Raw genomic sequence first — 17,832 nt, forward strand, 5'->3', positions numbered from 1 at the left:
GAGGTTGCAGTGAGCCGAAATGGCACCACTGCTCTCCAGCCTGGGCGACAGAGCAAGACTCCATCTCAAAAAAAAAAAAAAAAAAAGGCAGGGGAAAGAGGACTCTTAGTAAGTTAGCTGTATACAAACCCCCATCTCGTTTGTCTTCTGTTGTGCCCTGATGAAGCAGCTGATTTTAGTTTCTGCTGCTGTTAGTCAGGATCATTGGACAGAAAAAGAGTGAATGAATACATTATTTCTGCTGTATCATAGATGATGCAAATATCCATAATTTATTGATTTTGCTAACAAGTTTTTATATGGCTTGTTTCCTTTAAAGTTCAGACATTTTATGAATTCAAGAGCCTACTGGTCCAGTGTAAAAATTACATTGTAATTATTTCAATTAAAGTAGATATGACTTTGACAGTTTTGCTTACTGTAGTTCTGGTCCTTGAAAAAAGAAATGGTGGCTCATGTCTGTAATCCTGGCACTTTGGGAGGCTGAGGCGGGCGGATCACTAGAGGTGAGGAGTTCGAGACCGGCCTGGCCACCATGGTGAAACCCTATCTCTACTAAAAAATACAAAAATAAGCTTGGCTTGGTGTTGGATGCCTGTAATCCCAGCTACTTGGGAGACTGAGACATGAGAATTTGCTTGAACCTGGGAGGTAGTGGTTGCAGTGAGCCGAGATGGCACTACTGCACTCCAAACTGGACAACAGACTTTATCTCAAGAAAAGAAAAAAAAAGAAATGTTAAATATCTTTATTCTTAGAGTGGAACTTTAAAAATTGAGTGATCATATTTAACATGCATTGAGCAGAAGCGTTTCTAGTTTCACAAACCCCTGAGAGTCATGTGATTGAGGAGAATGGGGTCAGTGGGAAAGAGTAGAATGTGGAAGTGGATCTTTGGACAGTGCCAGGACTAGGCTGAGGCATTTGTCTTGACATAATATCTAAAGAGTCACCAAAAACCTCAGTAATTAAGATGAATAATAACTTAATGCAGTTTTTTTTTTTTTTTTTTGAGACTGGGTCTCTCTCTGTCACCAGGCTGGAGTGCAGTGGCCCAATCACGGCTCATTACAACCTCCACCTTCTGGGCTCAAGCAGTCCTCCCACCTCGGCCTCCCAAGCTGGGACTATAGGTGTGTGCCACCACAACCAGCTATTTTAACATTTTTTTTGTAGAGATGGGGTCTCACTATGTTGCCTAGGCTGGTCTTGAACTCCTGGGCTCAAATGATCTTCCTGCCTTGGCCTCCCAAAGTGCTGGGATTACAGGCATGAGTCATTGCGCGTGGCCTACAGTATTTTTAAGAATCAAAAATTTATGCAAAAAAATCTATAATGAGCAATATACTTTCAATTTTTAAATTTTTTAAAAAAACCATGAGGTCTTGTTCTGTCACCTAGGCTGGTGTGCGGTGGCACAATCATGGCTCACTGCAGCCTCAGCCTCCTCCGTCTCAAGCAGTCGTCCCACCTCAGCCTCCTGAACAGCTGGGACTACAGGCAGGCGCCACCACGCCCAGCTAATTGTTTTGTATTTTTTATAGAGATGGGGTTTCATCTTGTTGCCTAGGCTGAAGATATATTTTAAAGTAAGTTTTAAGAAGGTATAGAAGATTATGTAAAATGCATTATGTTGGTGTAATGCAAAAGAAACTGTATCTGCATATGTGTGTTCGTGTATATGCATGGAACACCTCTAGAAGGTTACACAAACAATTAAGAACAGTGATTCTATCTAGAGAGAATGTGATGGAAAGAAAATAGGGTGAAGTGGGGGGTGATGTTTATGGTTCATTGCATATCCATTTGAATTTTGTACCATGTATTTAATAATTGTATTTTCTTTTCTTATTTTTTGAGACAGAGTCTTGCTCTGCTGCCCAGGCTGGAGTGCAGTGGCGCGATCTCGGCTCACTGCAACCTTCGCCTTCTGTGTTCAAACAATTCTTGTGCCTCAGCCTCCTGAGTAGCTGGGGTTACAGATGTGTGCCACCACACCCTGCTAATTTTTGTATTTTTAGTACAGATGGGGCTTTGACCATGTTACTCAGGCTGGTCTTGAACTTTTGGCCTAGATCCGCCACCTCAGCCTCTCAAAGTGCTGGGATTACAGATGTGAGTCACTGCTCCTGGCCTGTATTTTCTTTTTTTCCAGTTAAACTCAGCAAATATATCATGCAGGTGTATTTTCTGATCAAAAGAATAAATGAACGTACAAAGTAAATATATTAAAGAAACAATATCCAGTAAAGTCCTTAGTACTTAGAAATGAAATACCTTTCTAAATAATACATGAGTCTAAAATCAAAAGAGAAATTAGAAAATGTTTCAAAATTAGAAAGTTATTTGAAACAGAATAGTAAAAATATAACATCAGTCTTTATCATGCAGCTTTAAAGAGTACTTAAAAGGGAACTTTATAACTTCAAGTGCTTATATAACTAAAAGGAAAAAATAGTTTTCTATGTTTTTACCTTAAAAAGCTACAAAAACCCAAAATAATAAGAAGTAAAGAGAGATCAGCAAGAGTGTGGTGCATTGGAACATAGGACAGAACAAAAAGGAGTTTTCAAATATCTATTTCTCTTGAAATCTTTGCAATTTAGGAATGGGAGCTGCCTCTTTTGATACGTTTTCATTGTTGTTGTTGTTAATGAATATTTTCCAGTGTTAGTGAAAAATTTTCAGACACACCATTTAAAAATAGTCATTCATTTTGATGTTCCGAGGTTTGTTTATTCACTCCCCTTCTATCAAGCATGTAGGCTGTTAACAGTGTTTCAGTATTACAAATAAACCTATTATAAGCCTCAGACTGCCTTCAAACTTAGAGAAGATTTATTGGAGGTTTATTAGATCAGTCTCCCAGAAGTTAGACTTCTGGGTACTCTGATTTGTGTGCTTGTCTTCTGATGGTCTGTGAACTCCTTATGGGATAGGACTCTGTTCCAATTATTTTGGGATCCCTACTGCTTAATTTATTGCCTATGCACAGAAGAGGCAGACAGTAATGATGCACTTACAGTGACATGGAACCTTTATTATGGGTGCTCTCAAAGCCCTTTATGCTTATAATATTTAATTATCATAATTGTGAAAAATACATACCATTTTAAACTTTATTTAACCGACAAGAAACTAAGTTATAGAGAGGAAGTTAAAAAAAAAGTGCCAGGGTCACACATCTAATACTATGTGGCTGAGTCTAAGTTTTAGGATACTTGAAATAAACTGAATGGACCTTTAAATTTAGGGTGATGGAGAAGATGATTTGGGCTTCAGAGTTGCATGTGGCTTTGACATTTTACTTTTACAGTCTAATTGTGTCACAAGTCCTTTACTTGTGTATGTGAGCCTCGGTTTTCTTTTTCTTGAAAATGATGATATTAGTAATTACTTCCAAGTTTATTAGGGGAGCACATTTTAAAACACATACACATAAAGCCACCTTATACAGGGCTGGAACAATATTAAGCCCTTAGTCAGTGATTGGTTGTTGTCTCTTTTTCCTGTCTCTTTCACTTTAGACTTGTTCTTAAGCTCTCAAAGCTTTTCTCTTTTATAAAAGTAAATATAATTATATTTGCAGATTTGTTGTAAAATATAAATGAGATTTACTCTTTAAAAATGATTTTAACGTTTTTTAAGTTAAAAAATTGTGATAAAAATGAATTTTAAAAAATTTGAAATTTGACATTTACCAGCTTTTAAGTCTACTGTTCCAGTAGTATTAAGTATATTACATTTTTGTAAAACAGATCTCTAGAATTTTTTTCATCTTGAAAATGCGAAACTCTATGCCCATAAAGCAGCTTCTCTCCTTCCAGCCCCATCCCCTGGAAACTACCATTCTACTACCTACTTCCATAAGTTTGACTGTGTTAGGTATGTTATATAAGTGGAATCATATGTTATTTATTCTTTTGTGACTGGCTTATTTCACTTAACATAATGTCCTCAAGGTTCAGCATGTGTTAGAATTTCTTTCCTTTTTAAGGCTAAATAGTATTTCATTGAATTTATATACTACATACTTTTTATTCATTTGTGGACAAACACCTGGGGTACTTCTACCTTTTGGCTATTGTGAATAATGCTGCTATGAATATGGGTGTTTGAATATCTCTTCCAAACCTTGCTTTCAGTTCCTTGGATTATACCCAGAAATGGGATTACTGAATCTTTATGGTGGTTCTAGTTTCAATATTTTTAGGAGCCTCCATGTTGTTTTCCATAGCAGTTGTACCATTTTACCTTCCAATCGACAATACACAAGGGTTTTGATTTCTTCATATCCTTGCCAAACCTTATTTTCTATTTTTTAAAAAAGTAGCAGCTATTATAGTGGGTGTTAGGTTGGTTTTAACATTTCTTAATGATACACATTTTTAGATAGAATTAGAAAAGTGACTCCTGAAATCTCTTGTTTAGCTGGAATAGCATCCATTCATACCAGCATGACAAAACCAAAAGCATACGGGAGGGAAATTGACCAAAAAAGCCAACTACTGTGTAGCTCCGTTTGGAAAGAAGAAAAGCTTATTTATGTCTGTTGCTTGGAATATAGATATGATGAGGAATAGATCCACACTAGATGCTACTAATATATACACATAGATACACTTTTTTTTTTTTCTCTTTTTGAGGTGGAATTTTGCTCTTGTTGCCCAGACTGGACAGTCTCAGCTCATTGCAGCCTCCACCTCCCAGGTTCAAGCGATTCTCCTGCCTCATCCTCCAAAGTAGCTGGGATTACAAGCATGCGCCTCCACACCCGGCTGATTTTTTGTATTTAGTACAGATGGGGTTTCACCATGTTGGGGTGGTGTTGAACTCCTGATCTCAGGTCATCCACCTGCCTCGGCCTCCCAAAGTGCTGGGATTACAGACGTGAGCCACCGCGTCTGGCCTGATACAGAGTATGGAGTCTGTAGTAATGGCTAGCTTTTTCAGGCCATCATGAGAGAGAAATTTAAAATGTATATTGTTGATTTTTCACTTTTAGCTGAGAAATGCAGGTTGTAGAAGGGATTTACATTCACCACAAGGGGTCCTCCTGACACCATCAGACCCCCAAGCCAGTATTAATATGTCTGTGACTGCAAAGCCCAATTTCTGACAAATAACCCAGAGCCTTTACAGCCTTATCAGTGTTTTTCTCTGCTTCAGTTAGCTTGGAAAGTTAACCTAACTTGGAAAGACACAATTGCTTGATACTGTTGCTATTTGTTAAATAAGGTGAGCAGTCAAACTGTGGATAAATTGCATTTATAGGGCAAAAAAATTGATGGTGATTAAATAAGTTGCATGTGTGTATATGCATTTTCTATAAAATAAAAGTTCTGTGTTTCTTTTGGACAACGTTAGTGTTAAGTAACTACTGGATTGCCTTTTGATATTTGCATTATTATGGTCAGTATAAGCAAAAAAAAAAAAAACCCTCTGTTTTATAACATGTATGGATAGATTGAAAATTTTGGTGAGCTTCTTTTTTTTTTTCTTTTCTTTTTTTTTTTTGGGAGACGGAGTCTCGCTCTGTCGCCCGGGCTGGAGTGCGGTGGCCGGATCTCAGCTCACTGCAAGCTCCGCCTCCCAGGTTCACACCATTCTCCTGCCTCAGCCTCCCTAGTAGCTGGGACTACAAGCGCCCGCCACCACGCCCAGCTAATTTTTTGTATTTTTAGTAGAGACGGGGTTTCACCGTGTTAGCCAGGATGGACTCGATCTCCTGACCTCGTGATCCGCCCCCCAAAGTGCTGGGATTACAGGCTTGAGCCACCGCGCCTGGCGAGCTTCTTATTCTGTCCTGTGTTGTCATGCTTCTACCACTGCATCTGAAAAACGAAGGCAACATCTTCTTACAGATTTCAGGAGCCTTTAAGAAAAAAGCAATTACAGCAGTTAACCTCTCAACAGTTTCTAAATCTGGAATTTAGCTTTGATCTCTGTCTATATGGCAAAACAAAAATAAGAAATTATCATTAATTAGAGTCCGTGAAAATACTGCTTAGATTAATAAGGCCAGGGTTTTGTTGTTTTTGCCTTTTTAGATAATGAAATAGTTTTTATGCCATTAATTTTAGAGGTACTTGAGAATACACATTTTATTGTCTTACCCAATTGACAGAAATATTAAATAAGATTTTCATGGTAAGAGTTGCATTTTCCCATCTATTTTTTGTATTTCACTGTTGCTTAATTTAGTGGTTATAGTTATTTTCTGGTGATTTTGATACATCTGTCAAGTACCAGCTACATGTCTAGCAGGTAGTGTGATGACTTTTATCTGAATTTGTATTGGGGCAGGATTACTGACACCAGAGGGCTATCACATGAGCCTCACGATTTGGTGAATTAGGATGTTGCATGGGAATAAGAGCAGCTTAATCTGTCCCATATTCTTTGCTGTGTTTCTTCTCTTCCTTTCTTTGTCCCATTGGTCCTCACTGTGATTCATTCACCCTTTGTAGGCCTGTTTCCAGACTCTTCTCTGGAAACCTTTATAGCATCTGGAGGTAGGTGATACTATAGGTGGTGGTTTAACTGTGTCATCTGACTGGTGTCCACGTGCCTGATGCATATCCCAGCTCTGCAACCAATTAGTTGTAATATTAGGTATGTTACTTAATTTATCTGTTCCTCGGTTTGTTCATGTGTCATACATGAATTGTAATATCTATGTTGTTGGTTGTTAAAAGTATTAATTGAGAAAATAGGTGGAAAGCACTGCAGCAAATTGGTGAAGTACATGGACTCTGTAGCTAGACTGCATGAGTTTGATTTCCAGCTTTGCAACTCTAAAGTTCTGTGAGACATTGTGAATTTAAGTTACCTGGTCTCTCTGTGCTTTGATTTCTTCATTTGTAAAATGGGGATAACAGTATCTACCCCATGGGTAGTTTGTTGTGATAGGTAGATGAGTCAGCATTTTTAAAGTTCTTGGAAGATGGCTTGGTACAGAGTTAGCATTCACCTGGTATCATCATGTCAAAATTGTATTTTCATTATTATTAGCGTTGCTATTATGCTATTTTGTGACTGGCACGTAGTACTCAATAAGTGATAGGTATTGCTCTCCTCATTTTACTGATGAAGAAACTGAAGTTCAGGATGTTGAAATGATTTTCTTTGTCTCACAGGCAGAACTGGGGCTCCTTTGCATCTTCCAGTTACAAATTCAGTGCCTTCTGCAGTTTCCCCAGAGCTCCTCAAGAATAACGGAAGGGAGGTATAGTAATTGTTAAGAAACTTGGCAAAGAAAGTGAATAATGCCAATATTGTCACCTTTTGGAATTTGTTGGTATTTCCTGTTGTTTGTCTTTGGAAGATGATTAGATTTATTATGACTAATATTTCTTTGGTCTTAACCGAGTCATAATTTTTGTTGATAGACTAAAATTTTTGAAAAATTGTTTTCGTGGTGGAAACAGCAAGACAAAATGCCAGGAATGGTAATTAGTAATCTTACTGGAAATGAGCGCAGTATAGGATACCTGACATTCTAAAGTTAGGATATATTGTAATTATCAAGTGCTAATTGGAGGAACCATATTGTAAAACTGTCGAAGTTATTTAAATCTGTAACTCCCTGATTGATGCAAACATAAAAGAGGTGAAAGATGATATATTTAGAAGTATACATGTATGATATGAATAATAATTTTTTTTTTTACATTCCTCCTGTCGATTGGCATGAAAGTATTTATCAGTGCTTTACTTTGCCAAGTAGTGCTGCCATGGTGTTTGGTATTCCTTAAGAGAGACAAAATTATGACAATTATATGAGAAATGTGAAAGTTAGGCTGGTATTTTGTGAACTGCTTTTGGTGACATTTACAAGTAGTTCATTTCCTAATAGTTCATTCCTAGGGACCTTCTCATATATGGTCAGGGTTTTGTAGGTAAGTCAGATTGGACAAAATTGTACATCATATGAAGAGATTGAGAGTTCTCTCTTATGCTTACTGATCTTGAGTATAACATTGTTTGCAACCCTGATGATTTTATGTAATCTCACACACTATTTTCATTTGTGCTGTATTAAAATTTGTGGTGAAAGTTTTAATAGGAGTATCAGTACAAAATTATGTGATTTATTTTTTTATGTGGGGTGGGAAGAGGCAGTCTACATGATTTTCCTAGACTTTATGTCCGTTTTTCTTTTCTCATATTCTTGAGAAAGCAAAGTTTTCATAATGTGTCATGCACTTATTCATTCAATAAGTATGTACCAAGCCTTCGTACTGTACTGAGATCTGGAAGTGAAGCAGTGCCCAGGATGGAGGCATGCCATACTGTCACTGATGTCCAGACATACATATGCCTTCTCTGTGACCATAGCCTGGAAAAGAAACATTCTCTTTGCCATCTTCTCATTACTCAGAGGTGATAGGCGGGTCGGTGGAATATGGCCTACACATCTTAACCATTTTAGTAAGGTCCTGCAGACAATATGTATAGGACAGACAGAATTTCCTTCTGTCACGGAGCTTGCATTGTAGTAGGGGCAGCCAGGCAATAAACTGAATGTTTAAGTAAATCATGAGGTGTTTTAGAAAGTTGTAAGTGCTGTGGGAATAAAGTGAAGCAGGGAGAGTAGATGGGCCATGCAGTTTCAGACAGGGTGGTCTGGATAGGCCTCGTTGAGTAGGTGACATTTGAGCATAGATGTGGCAGGGGGAAGGGAGCAAGCCATGTGGATAACGCGGGGGCAAGAGTGTCCCACATAGAGGGACGTCAGTGCAGAGTCCCTGACGTGGGCAGGGAGTGGCAAGGAGGTTAGTGTGATTCGTGCCAAGGAAACTAGGGGATCCTTGAGGATAGAGGGGAGCCATATCATGCACGACCTTGCAGACTGTGCTAAGTGTATAGGTGCTGAATCTGGGAAAGTTGGGGAACTGTTGGTGAGTTTTAAGCAAAGGAGTAACATTGTGTGATTGATGTTTTGGAAGGATCAGTGCACAACTCAGAAGGGTTGTGAACAGAGTGTAAGGTGGTGAGAGCTGGAGCAGAGAGACCAGGTAGGAGGCCTGTGGCTGTAATCCAGGCAGCCTGGGCCGGGGTAAGACCAGGAGATGTGAGAAATACATGTATTCTGGTTATATCTAGAAGGTAAAGACGAGAGTTTACTTTTCAAGTAGGATTTACCAGAATTGCTTTAAAATATGCCAATACTAAAAGAGTTTCGTGTAAAGGTCACGCAACTTTTAAATAAGTGGTTGGCTTTTATATTAGTATGTAGAATTCATAAATAAGGGAATATAGAGGACTGCTTACCCTTTTTCACTTACGTTGCCATTAACTGTAGTCTGTTTCTGTTCTTTTCAAGATGTCACTGGATTAGGAATTTAAAAGCATAATTTGTCAGGAAGAAAATAATAAACACTGTATCACCAAACTAGCCAGTACTTGCCTCATTTTGCAGCTGTTTGACCTTGGGCAAGTTGCTTGGCCTCTCTGAACTTCATTTTCGTCTTCTGTGAAAACAGGGAAGTAGCTGCTTCACTGAGATTGTGTTATGGATTAAATGCAGTTTTTTATATATAACTATAGTTGCTCAATAAAAGGTATAGGTTATTGCTAGCAGTATCACCTGTATCCTCTTCAGCTCTTCTCTGTGGCATGAGTTGGTTCCTAACATTTCCATAGCTGATGTTTCAATCTGGTCTTTACTTAGTCTCCTTGGTCTCTCACCTGGATAATTTATGCTCTTTCATATCTTAACATCTTTCCATACTCTCAAGATCTTGCACATTAGGAGATGATATTTGGATGTTGAAATAAATTATGAAGTAGTTGCAGGGATAGGAGAGAAAACCCCCATCTACTGGTCACTTTAAAGTCACAGAAACCGGGTTCATCCCTCTCCCTCATTCTCTATATTCACTTTTCTTGTTTGTCCTCTCGTCCTGTCTGTCACTGCAACTGCATTAGCTCCAGTCACCACCACCCTGTGCTTATATGACTCTCTCTCCTGCTCAGCTGGTCCTGTGGCAGCTCATCAGTCTGACTAAAAAATCCTTCCTGTGGTGGGATGGTGTGCTGTGATATGCAGACCCTGGCATCTTAGATGAGCGAGTGGACTTGGTAGATTATTGAAATAAATTATGAAGTAGTTACAGTGGTAGGAGAGAAAGCGCCCATCTACTGATCACTTTAAAGTCACAGAAACCAGATTTATCCCTCTCCCTCATTCTCTCCATCACTTACTCTCTTGTCCTCTCTGTCACTGCGACTGTATTAGCTCCAGTCACTACCACCCTGTGCTTATACCACTCTCTCTCCTGCTCACCTGGTCCTGTGGCAGGTGTTCAGTCTGACTAAAAAATCCTTCCTGTGGTGGGGTGGTGTGCTGTGGTGTGAAGACCCTGGCATCGTAGATGAGTGAGTGGGACTGGTAACTTCTGTGCCCCTTCCTAGTCTATGACCCTGTCTTTAGTCTTAGTGCTCTCATTTTTAAAAGAATTGTAATACCAGGTTTGCTTAAAAGATGGGAAAATTACATGTAATCAGTACTTAGTGTGTAGAATATAATTGTGGGTTGCTAATGAAGGTAGCTTTTATTTTGTAACTTTTGACAGCTATAAATTCCAAGATGGACTCAGTGTGCTTGGATTATTTGTACAGTCTGTTAGTCGATGGCTCAGATTAAACTCCAGTCCGTTCTCACGGGAGTGGGTCAGATATGCTTGCTAGTGAATGTGCTCTTATCCTTCCCATCATGGCAGTGGTCCTTTACAGTCTCGGTCTCTTAGTAGTGGTGGAGGTTGGGGATTTTTTTTTCATGTATTCTAGTTTATCTAGTTGCTTATTTCCTCTGTTCTTTTTCTAGCTTGCTTGCGTTTTTTTGGAGCCCCTTTCTTCCCAGTGTTCCCTGGGGTCAGAGTTCACGCTGGTGAATGATGTGTTTTCAGTGGAGCATAGAAGAGGTCACTTGAACACTGGCTGCTATTAGGAGCCTGAAAGTAAACCTAGAGACAAAGCCATCATCAAAAGTAGTGTGTTAGAAATGAAACAATTGTCCTGGGGCAGCACTGGACACAAATAAGCCTCTTGTTCTCCTCAGGCTTTGTTAAGCTATTGTTTTCAGAAGTTAGTGACTTCATAAACAAAGCCTCGGTCATTTTCACTGTTAAGTAAAATACTTGATTTTTGATTGGTTTATACAAGTGTACTACTAACAAAATTACCCACATTTGGGAAACCTAGAACTGTAGAGTCTCAGTGTGTCTTGTGTATGTTCAGAGGACAAAGGCACCAGGAGCCTCGTTACTAATTATCTTACTGCTAAAGTGGAATGTGTTCAGACAGCTAAATTTTTGAGATGATCGTGACTATCTCACAGTTTGAATGGAAAAACTAAGTAGCTCTGCATTTTAAAAAGTTGCTAGTACAGATCGTAAGGGTGTTTTTCTGTCTGTCTTCTTTAGTATGAGTTTATTACTCGCTTATGTTTTGAAACTAAGAAAGGAAATCATGCCTCTTGGATCCCTCAATATTCCCTAAGCTAATTTTAAAGAATGTGGCTACCTCAAATTCTTGATTTTCTGTTTTCGAGAGTTTTTAAAATTTATACACTTACTATGAGCGTACCAACCAGGAAAAATATTTTACCACAAAAATATTTGGGTACCTATGGACATAGAGACATAGATCAGGATGTTTTTTCCAGAAAGGATTTTTATTTCATCAAAGTAATTATTTTAACTCTAAGGTCATAAAGAATTAGGTTAGTAAAATGACAAAGGCATGACTTTGAAAACAAAAATGGTTTGAGAAGCCATCTACAGACATGATCTGGGTCAGACTTGATTTGCAGCTTACTCGATTTTAGAATCGGTTGTCAGTTATGTAAACAGAAAACTGCTGGATGAATTGAACAGAAGGGTGAGATTAGCATATTAATAAGTTACTGGCTACTGGCCTTCTTTTTCTCCTCCCTCTTTTCCCTCCCTCTTTCTCCTTCCCTGAATGAATCTAGGAACACAGACCCATGGGGTCACATTACTAGCTGGTTTCATTCTGTTCAGTAGCTTAATCTAGCCAGGATGGTCTGTGTTTCAGATTGCGGAAGCATGAGAAGATTCTGTAACTGAGAGGCATTCTTCAAGCTGCTGGAAAATATTACAGAAGGAACACCTTCCAAATTTTGCTTCAAGCTCTGAAAAAAGGAGCACACAGGGGAACCTTAGTCTTGCTTGTGGATCGAAGCAAATACTATGACAGCGAGGAACTGGGACTTTGTGTGCGGACTCCTGGCTTGATCTTTATAGGATTGGGTGTATGTTGTTGGAACTGGCAGGCCAAGAGGCCCTGAAACCAGCAGGTGCCATCTATATGGAGAAAAGCGGCTGTAGTCCATTTCCAGTGTGTTGGGCTAAAGGTATAAATAACTTAAAAATATGTTCAGTTTTGTTTAAATTCATGCTTTTGCACCGAAAAGGTAGATAAATGTTTTTCAGAATTTATTTCAGTATATTTACAGTTAAAACTTTGAGGAAAAATGGAAGTTGATTTGGTATGGGTTTACAGTTATTACATGAAACCAATTAGATAGCTTTTCATATGGTAAATGAAAATATTTTTTATGGAAACGAATTTTAAGTGCATTAAGCTATCTTTTAATGGTCTGTCCCATGTCTCTTAATAGTTTTATTTTTTCTTTTAATTTAAGACATCTGTGTATTCTGTAATCTGGAAGTTTTTAAGGAAAAAGAGGAATTTTAACTTAAACAGGGTTGTAGGAAATAAGAGTAACATGTATTTTTTTATTTTGAAAATTAGTTTTCTTTACTCACTGTAAAGATTGTATATTCAGTTTGAAACTCCATATTATTGTAAGGTGGGCTTAGGAATACCATGCATAAGCAATTTTCTTTCTTAATGTTTTTAGGGTTTTTATTCACATAAAAATGTAAATATAAAATACAGCATTTTCATTGTAACATTCAAGACAGTATTTGGGAAACATATTGAGAAGTTAATGCTGTGTAATTTGTGCTTGACTACAAGCAGATCAGCTGTTTTGCTTACAGTAGTAGAGAATGTATAAGTTAGGAAATAAAGTTCTTAATGAAGAATATAGTAAAAATGTTTTTTATTATTATTTCAAATATATTTAAATATAATGTTACTCCACTTACAAAAGATTTTTAAAAGGAGGAAGCTGCATTGTTGTAAAAGGCTGCGGTTTTATAAGTAGAGGTATGGACTGATTCATTTTAGTTTTTGGTGTAAAAATTTTGGTACCACTGGGATATTGGTGTGTTAGCACCAAATTACAGTTTCACCATTAAAATGGTTTTTATTTAGTTGTTGCTGTCATCTATTGATTCTTTCCTAGGCTTTTAAACATTTACAAAACATGCGATATTAGAACTATTTTAGTATTCACTTTGTTCACTTGATTGTGTAATGAGATACTCAGAGTAAATATTTTGCTGAGTTAAATTCACACTCTTGGATTTTAAAGAGTTTTGGGAATGGGAACTTTTTAAAATTTTAGTTTCTCAGCATCAGAAATGTATAGCATAAGTGAATGTGACCAATAGTGTTCATAGCCAAAGAATTCTATACTTGTTGAAAATTTTGGTCTTTTCCTGGATTTCCTGGGGTTCGTTTGCATATTGCCACCTCCATTGTATGATAACATTGTGTTAGCACTGATGATTAACAATACGGCTCTGATTTCCTTCTTGGATTCAAGATCTACACATCCAGTACCAGTGGGATATTAAATTATCAGCTACTGGATTTCTTTTTATTCAGCGTGACTTTAAAACTGTGAACTTTGGAAGAAAAGAGATTATAGTATTTTTGCTCACCCCAAAGCGATTGATGGAAACAACTTATTTTTCAATTAAGTTTGCTGGCTGTCAGAACAAATGAATAAAACTATTTTTAACTGAAATATGCATTATGATAGAGGTTAGGGTTGGGTAAGAGAGAACAGAGCTCACACATATAAAAGATGGGAAAAGGTAGGGATTGTGTCAAGGGTCAGAATCAGTTTCCTGTGTAGAGCTGCAGCAAGCCATCTCCTCATGGTTTTGCTTTTGAGTTGTTCAGAGGAGGTTCTGACAAAACCTAGGAGCTGTCATCCTGTCCCTTCTTGGTGCTACAGACACTGCTTCCATTGTGATTGCCCAGTGTGTAACTATCTTAGTAAACTTCCTCTCTCTCCCCTCAAGTTACTTTTGTACTAGGACAGGAAGGCAGGAAACCTTGTTTTTATGCTGGTTAACTTTGTGTGATAAGGACGAAGATGTTGGTATACAGGAATTGGCTGAATTGGTTATATTCAAGTATGAAAGTTACAACTTGTAGATAAAGACACAGTATAAAAAGCTCAAATCCAAAGAATATACAAATCTCTGTCTGCAGTTAGACATTCTAAACCACACGTTTGATTTTATCAGTCACATTAACCTCAAAAAGCACAGCAGTGTCCCAATTTAAGAAGACACATAAAATACCAGGACAAGCTAAAAATAATAGAGCAGACTATATTTGTATCCCTTGAACTGAAACCTTTAAGGTATCCTTAAAGCATTCTGGGGCGTTTGAACCAAGCTCATTGTGCGGTTGAATTTGGTGTAAAGAATCCACCTTAGGTCCCATCCAAGGAAGACTATATTTTAAAGTATTAAAAAGGACTTTGTTTTAACATGGGTTCAACTACATCATGATTTTCTAGGTTTAAAGACAGTTTTGGGCCGGGCGCGGTGGCTCAAGCCTGTAATCCCAGCACTTTGGGAGGCCGAGACGGGTGGATCACGAGGTCAGGAGATCGAGACCATCCTGGTCTACACGATGAAACCCCGTCTCTACTAAAAAAATACAAAAAACTAGCCGGGCGAGGGGGCGGGCGCCTGTAGTCCCAGCTACTCGGGAGGCTGAGGCAGGAGAATGGCGTAAACCCGGGAGGCGGAGCTTGCAGTGAGCCGAGATCGCGCCACTGCACTCCAGCCTGGGCAACAGAGAGACTCCGTCTCAAAAAAAAAAAAAGACAGTTTTGATTCAGAGTATTGAATTAAATGTAAATGTTCACAGTGTTATTTTAGGTTGCAAGACTATCAAGTGCAGAAAGTCCTGTTTGGGGAGTTATTTGATTATATCAGTTTTTACATTATTTATTTCATGTTTTTGAAAGACTGGGAAGGACTAAAGAGTTTCAGAGATTTGGTTGTTAAATACTGATCTGATCTCTTGATTTCTCCAGGTTTGGGCCTTTGTCCTGTTGCTCATTAATAGCACAATTATTTTGTCTTTTCAGTGCCTCAGACACCCCAAACTCTTCCTCTCAGGCCTTTATACCTTCTGTTGCACTTTCCTAGAGCCATCATCTCTGCATTCTCTGACTAGCCAACTCCTACTTTACCTTTTAGGTCTCAGCTTAAATGAGCTCCATGAGGAAGTAGGTGTCTTTATCTTTTACTCACTGCCATATGCTTGGCACATACTAGGTGTTTGTTAAATATTTTGAATGAATCAATGAGTAGTGTGCAAAGAAAAATACCTCAGAGTAGAATGCATGGTACTGACATTAAAATGCAAAAATTACCGTGGGAATCTCACTCCAGTGCTCTCATTCCTCTCGGTCTAAACCAAGTTTTCTCTAGTGTTCCCTCCTATATCCTTTTCTTCTGGTATTGTATTGCACTTACTGTGATTTGTCATTATATATTTTACTTTTTTGGATTTCTGTCTTCTATTAGACTGTAAACTTCACAGAGATAGTGTCATTTTTTTTTCTTCTTGACAAATAGTTGACATAAATGATTATTACTTTAATGAATGAATAAATTCTATATAGGGTTAGATTTGATTTTAAAAGGCTCTTTCAGAGCTAAAATCTTGTGATTAACACAGTGTTTTGTAGGTAAATCTAGTTTTAGGATCATTGAACCGTCAGAAATACATATTCCATGTCAAACTTTTGGCCATTCTAATTTTGCTGAGTTTGTGTTCTCTTTTTTCTCTTAGAGTAAAAGTGTATACCCCGGGTTTAACATAGCACTCTGCCCATAGTGGGTGGCTAATGATACTTTGGTCTTGAGCTGTTGTTAATTCCTATATATTTATTTTAATATCTCACTGAATTTTTTGCAGTTTCTTTCCTTCTTTTCTTTACTTTTCTTTTCTTTCACGGCAGAGTCTTGTTCTGTCGCCCAGGCTGGTTCAAGCAATTCTCCTGCCTCAGCCTCCCAAGTAGCTGGGATTACAAACATACACCACCACACCTGGCTAATTGTTGTATTTTCAGTAGAGATGGGGTTTCACCATGTTGGCCAGGCTGGTCTCGAACTCCTGACCTCAAGTGATCCACCCACCTTGGCCTCCCAAAGTGCTAGGATTATAGGTGTGAGCCACCATGCCTGGCCAATTTTACAGTTTCTTTCTGCTTTACCTCAAATCATGGCATTTTAAAAGAGAGCTGTGTTTCTTATAGTAATAGCTAAAACTTACTCAGAAATACTACATGCCATGCTGTGTTCTGAGCATTAAACATGCACAAAAAACATACATGTTGTCCCATTCTCACAAATGTTTGTAAGCTGTCTGAGATGGGAAATATCATTGTCGCCATTTTACAGGTGAGATAATTGAGGTACTGAGAGATTAAATAACTTGACAATTGTTGCTCAGCTAATATAAAAGGCAGAGCAAGATTCTGAACAGTGGGAATCTAACTGTAGTGCCTGTATTCTTAATCACTATGCCATACACACCCAAATAGAAAAATGGTAGGATCATAATGGAATTGTCTATTTCGTGTAATTTTTGCATTTTGATATATGTACTATGTCGTCTACTCTCAGATGTTTTCATTCTGTTCATTCATTCATTCATTCATTCCACAGATATTTAATGAACACCAAATATGTGCCAAGCCCAGTGTACTTGGCATATGCCAGTGAGTCAGAGTTACCTACTCCCTCATGTAGTTATTCTTCCAAGTGAGGGGAAACAGTGAATGACAAAAATAATAAGTAAATAAATTGGTTAGTGTGGTAGAAGGTGTTAAATGTTATGGTGAAGGTGAGGTCAGATGACAGTCTTATTATATAGAATGTCTAGGTGTAGACTGCATCGAAAAGGTGCATTTTATTGAAGACCTGAAGGAAATATGGGAGGTAGCCAAGTGGATACTTGGGAAAAGAAAGTTCCAAGTCGATTGCATGGGTAGAGCAAAGGCTCTTGCTGGGGAGAATGGCATGGTGGCCAGAACAGAGTGAATACGGGGTTATGGCTATCTTTCCAATTCTTCGTGCCTACGAGGTGGTGGTTTAACCAGAGACACAGGCATGGGTTAAAAGTGAGGCCCGCTAGAAACAAGCCACAGTTTGCCGATCTATTCTAATCCACATTCCTTAAAAATAGCTCCATGAGAGGAGTGAATTGGCCTTTAAATATCCTCCTGTGGTAAACACATGCCTCATTCTGGTTCTCTCAACAGATGTCTTAACAGAAAGACTGGTGAACTCTCCCTTTTCATTTCTATTTTAAATATTCGTAACATCAACTCATCCACAAACATAAGGCAGTGGGTATTAAACTTTATCTCATATTCTTTTCTGGTCCTCATTATTAGTATTTGGGAAAGAGATTGCTAGTTTTGCCCAGCTTTTTCCTCTTTGTATATAATTTTAGAGCTGTCAGTGGATAGGTTTCTTTTTTGTGTTTTGAGACCAAGTTTTGCTCTTGTCACCAGGCTGGAGTGCAGTGGCGTGATCTCGACTCCCTGCAACCTCCGCCTCCCAGTTTCAAGTGATTCTCCTGACTCAGCCTCCTGAGTAGCTGGGATTACAGGCACCTACCAGCACACCCTGC

General features: G+C 38.3%; 1 protein-coding gene across 1 annotated transcript in view; it reads left to right on the forward strand.

Annotated features, from left to right (window-relative positions):
- PTK2 (protein tyrosine kinase 2) overlaps nt 1-17,832 on the forward strand; it is a 309,021-nt gene that overhangs the window by 19,039 nt on the left and 272,150 nt on the right. Inside the window, exons 2-3 of the mRNA XM_011938127.1 lie at nt 7,140-7,228; nt 12,064-12,382. Coding sequence (XP_011793517.1) covers nt 12,283-12,382 — 100 coding nt within the window. The 5' untranslated portion in view covers nt 7,140-7,228; nt 12,064-12,282. The remainder of the gene's footprint in view (nt 1-7,139; nt 7,229-12,063; nt 12,383-17,832) is intronic.

This window comes from Colobus angolensis, unplaced genomic scaffold, assembly GCF_000951035.1.
Source record: "Colobus angolensis palliatus isolate OR3802 unplaced genomic scaffold, Cang.pa_1.0 Scaffold17, whole genome shotgun sequence".
In the NCBI taxonomy this organism is placed as follows: Eukaryota; Metazoa; Chordata; class Mammalia; order Primates; family Cercopithecidae; genus Colobus; species Colobus angolensis.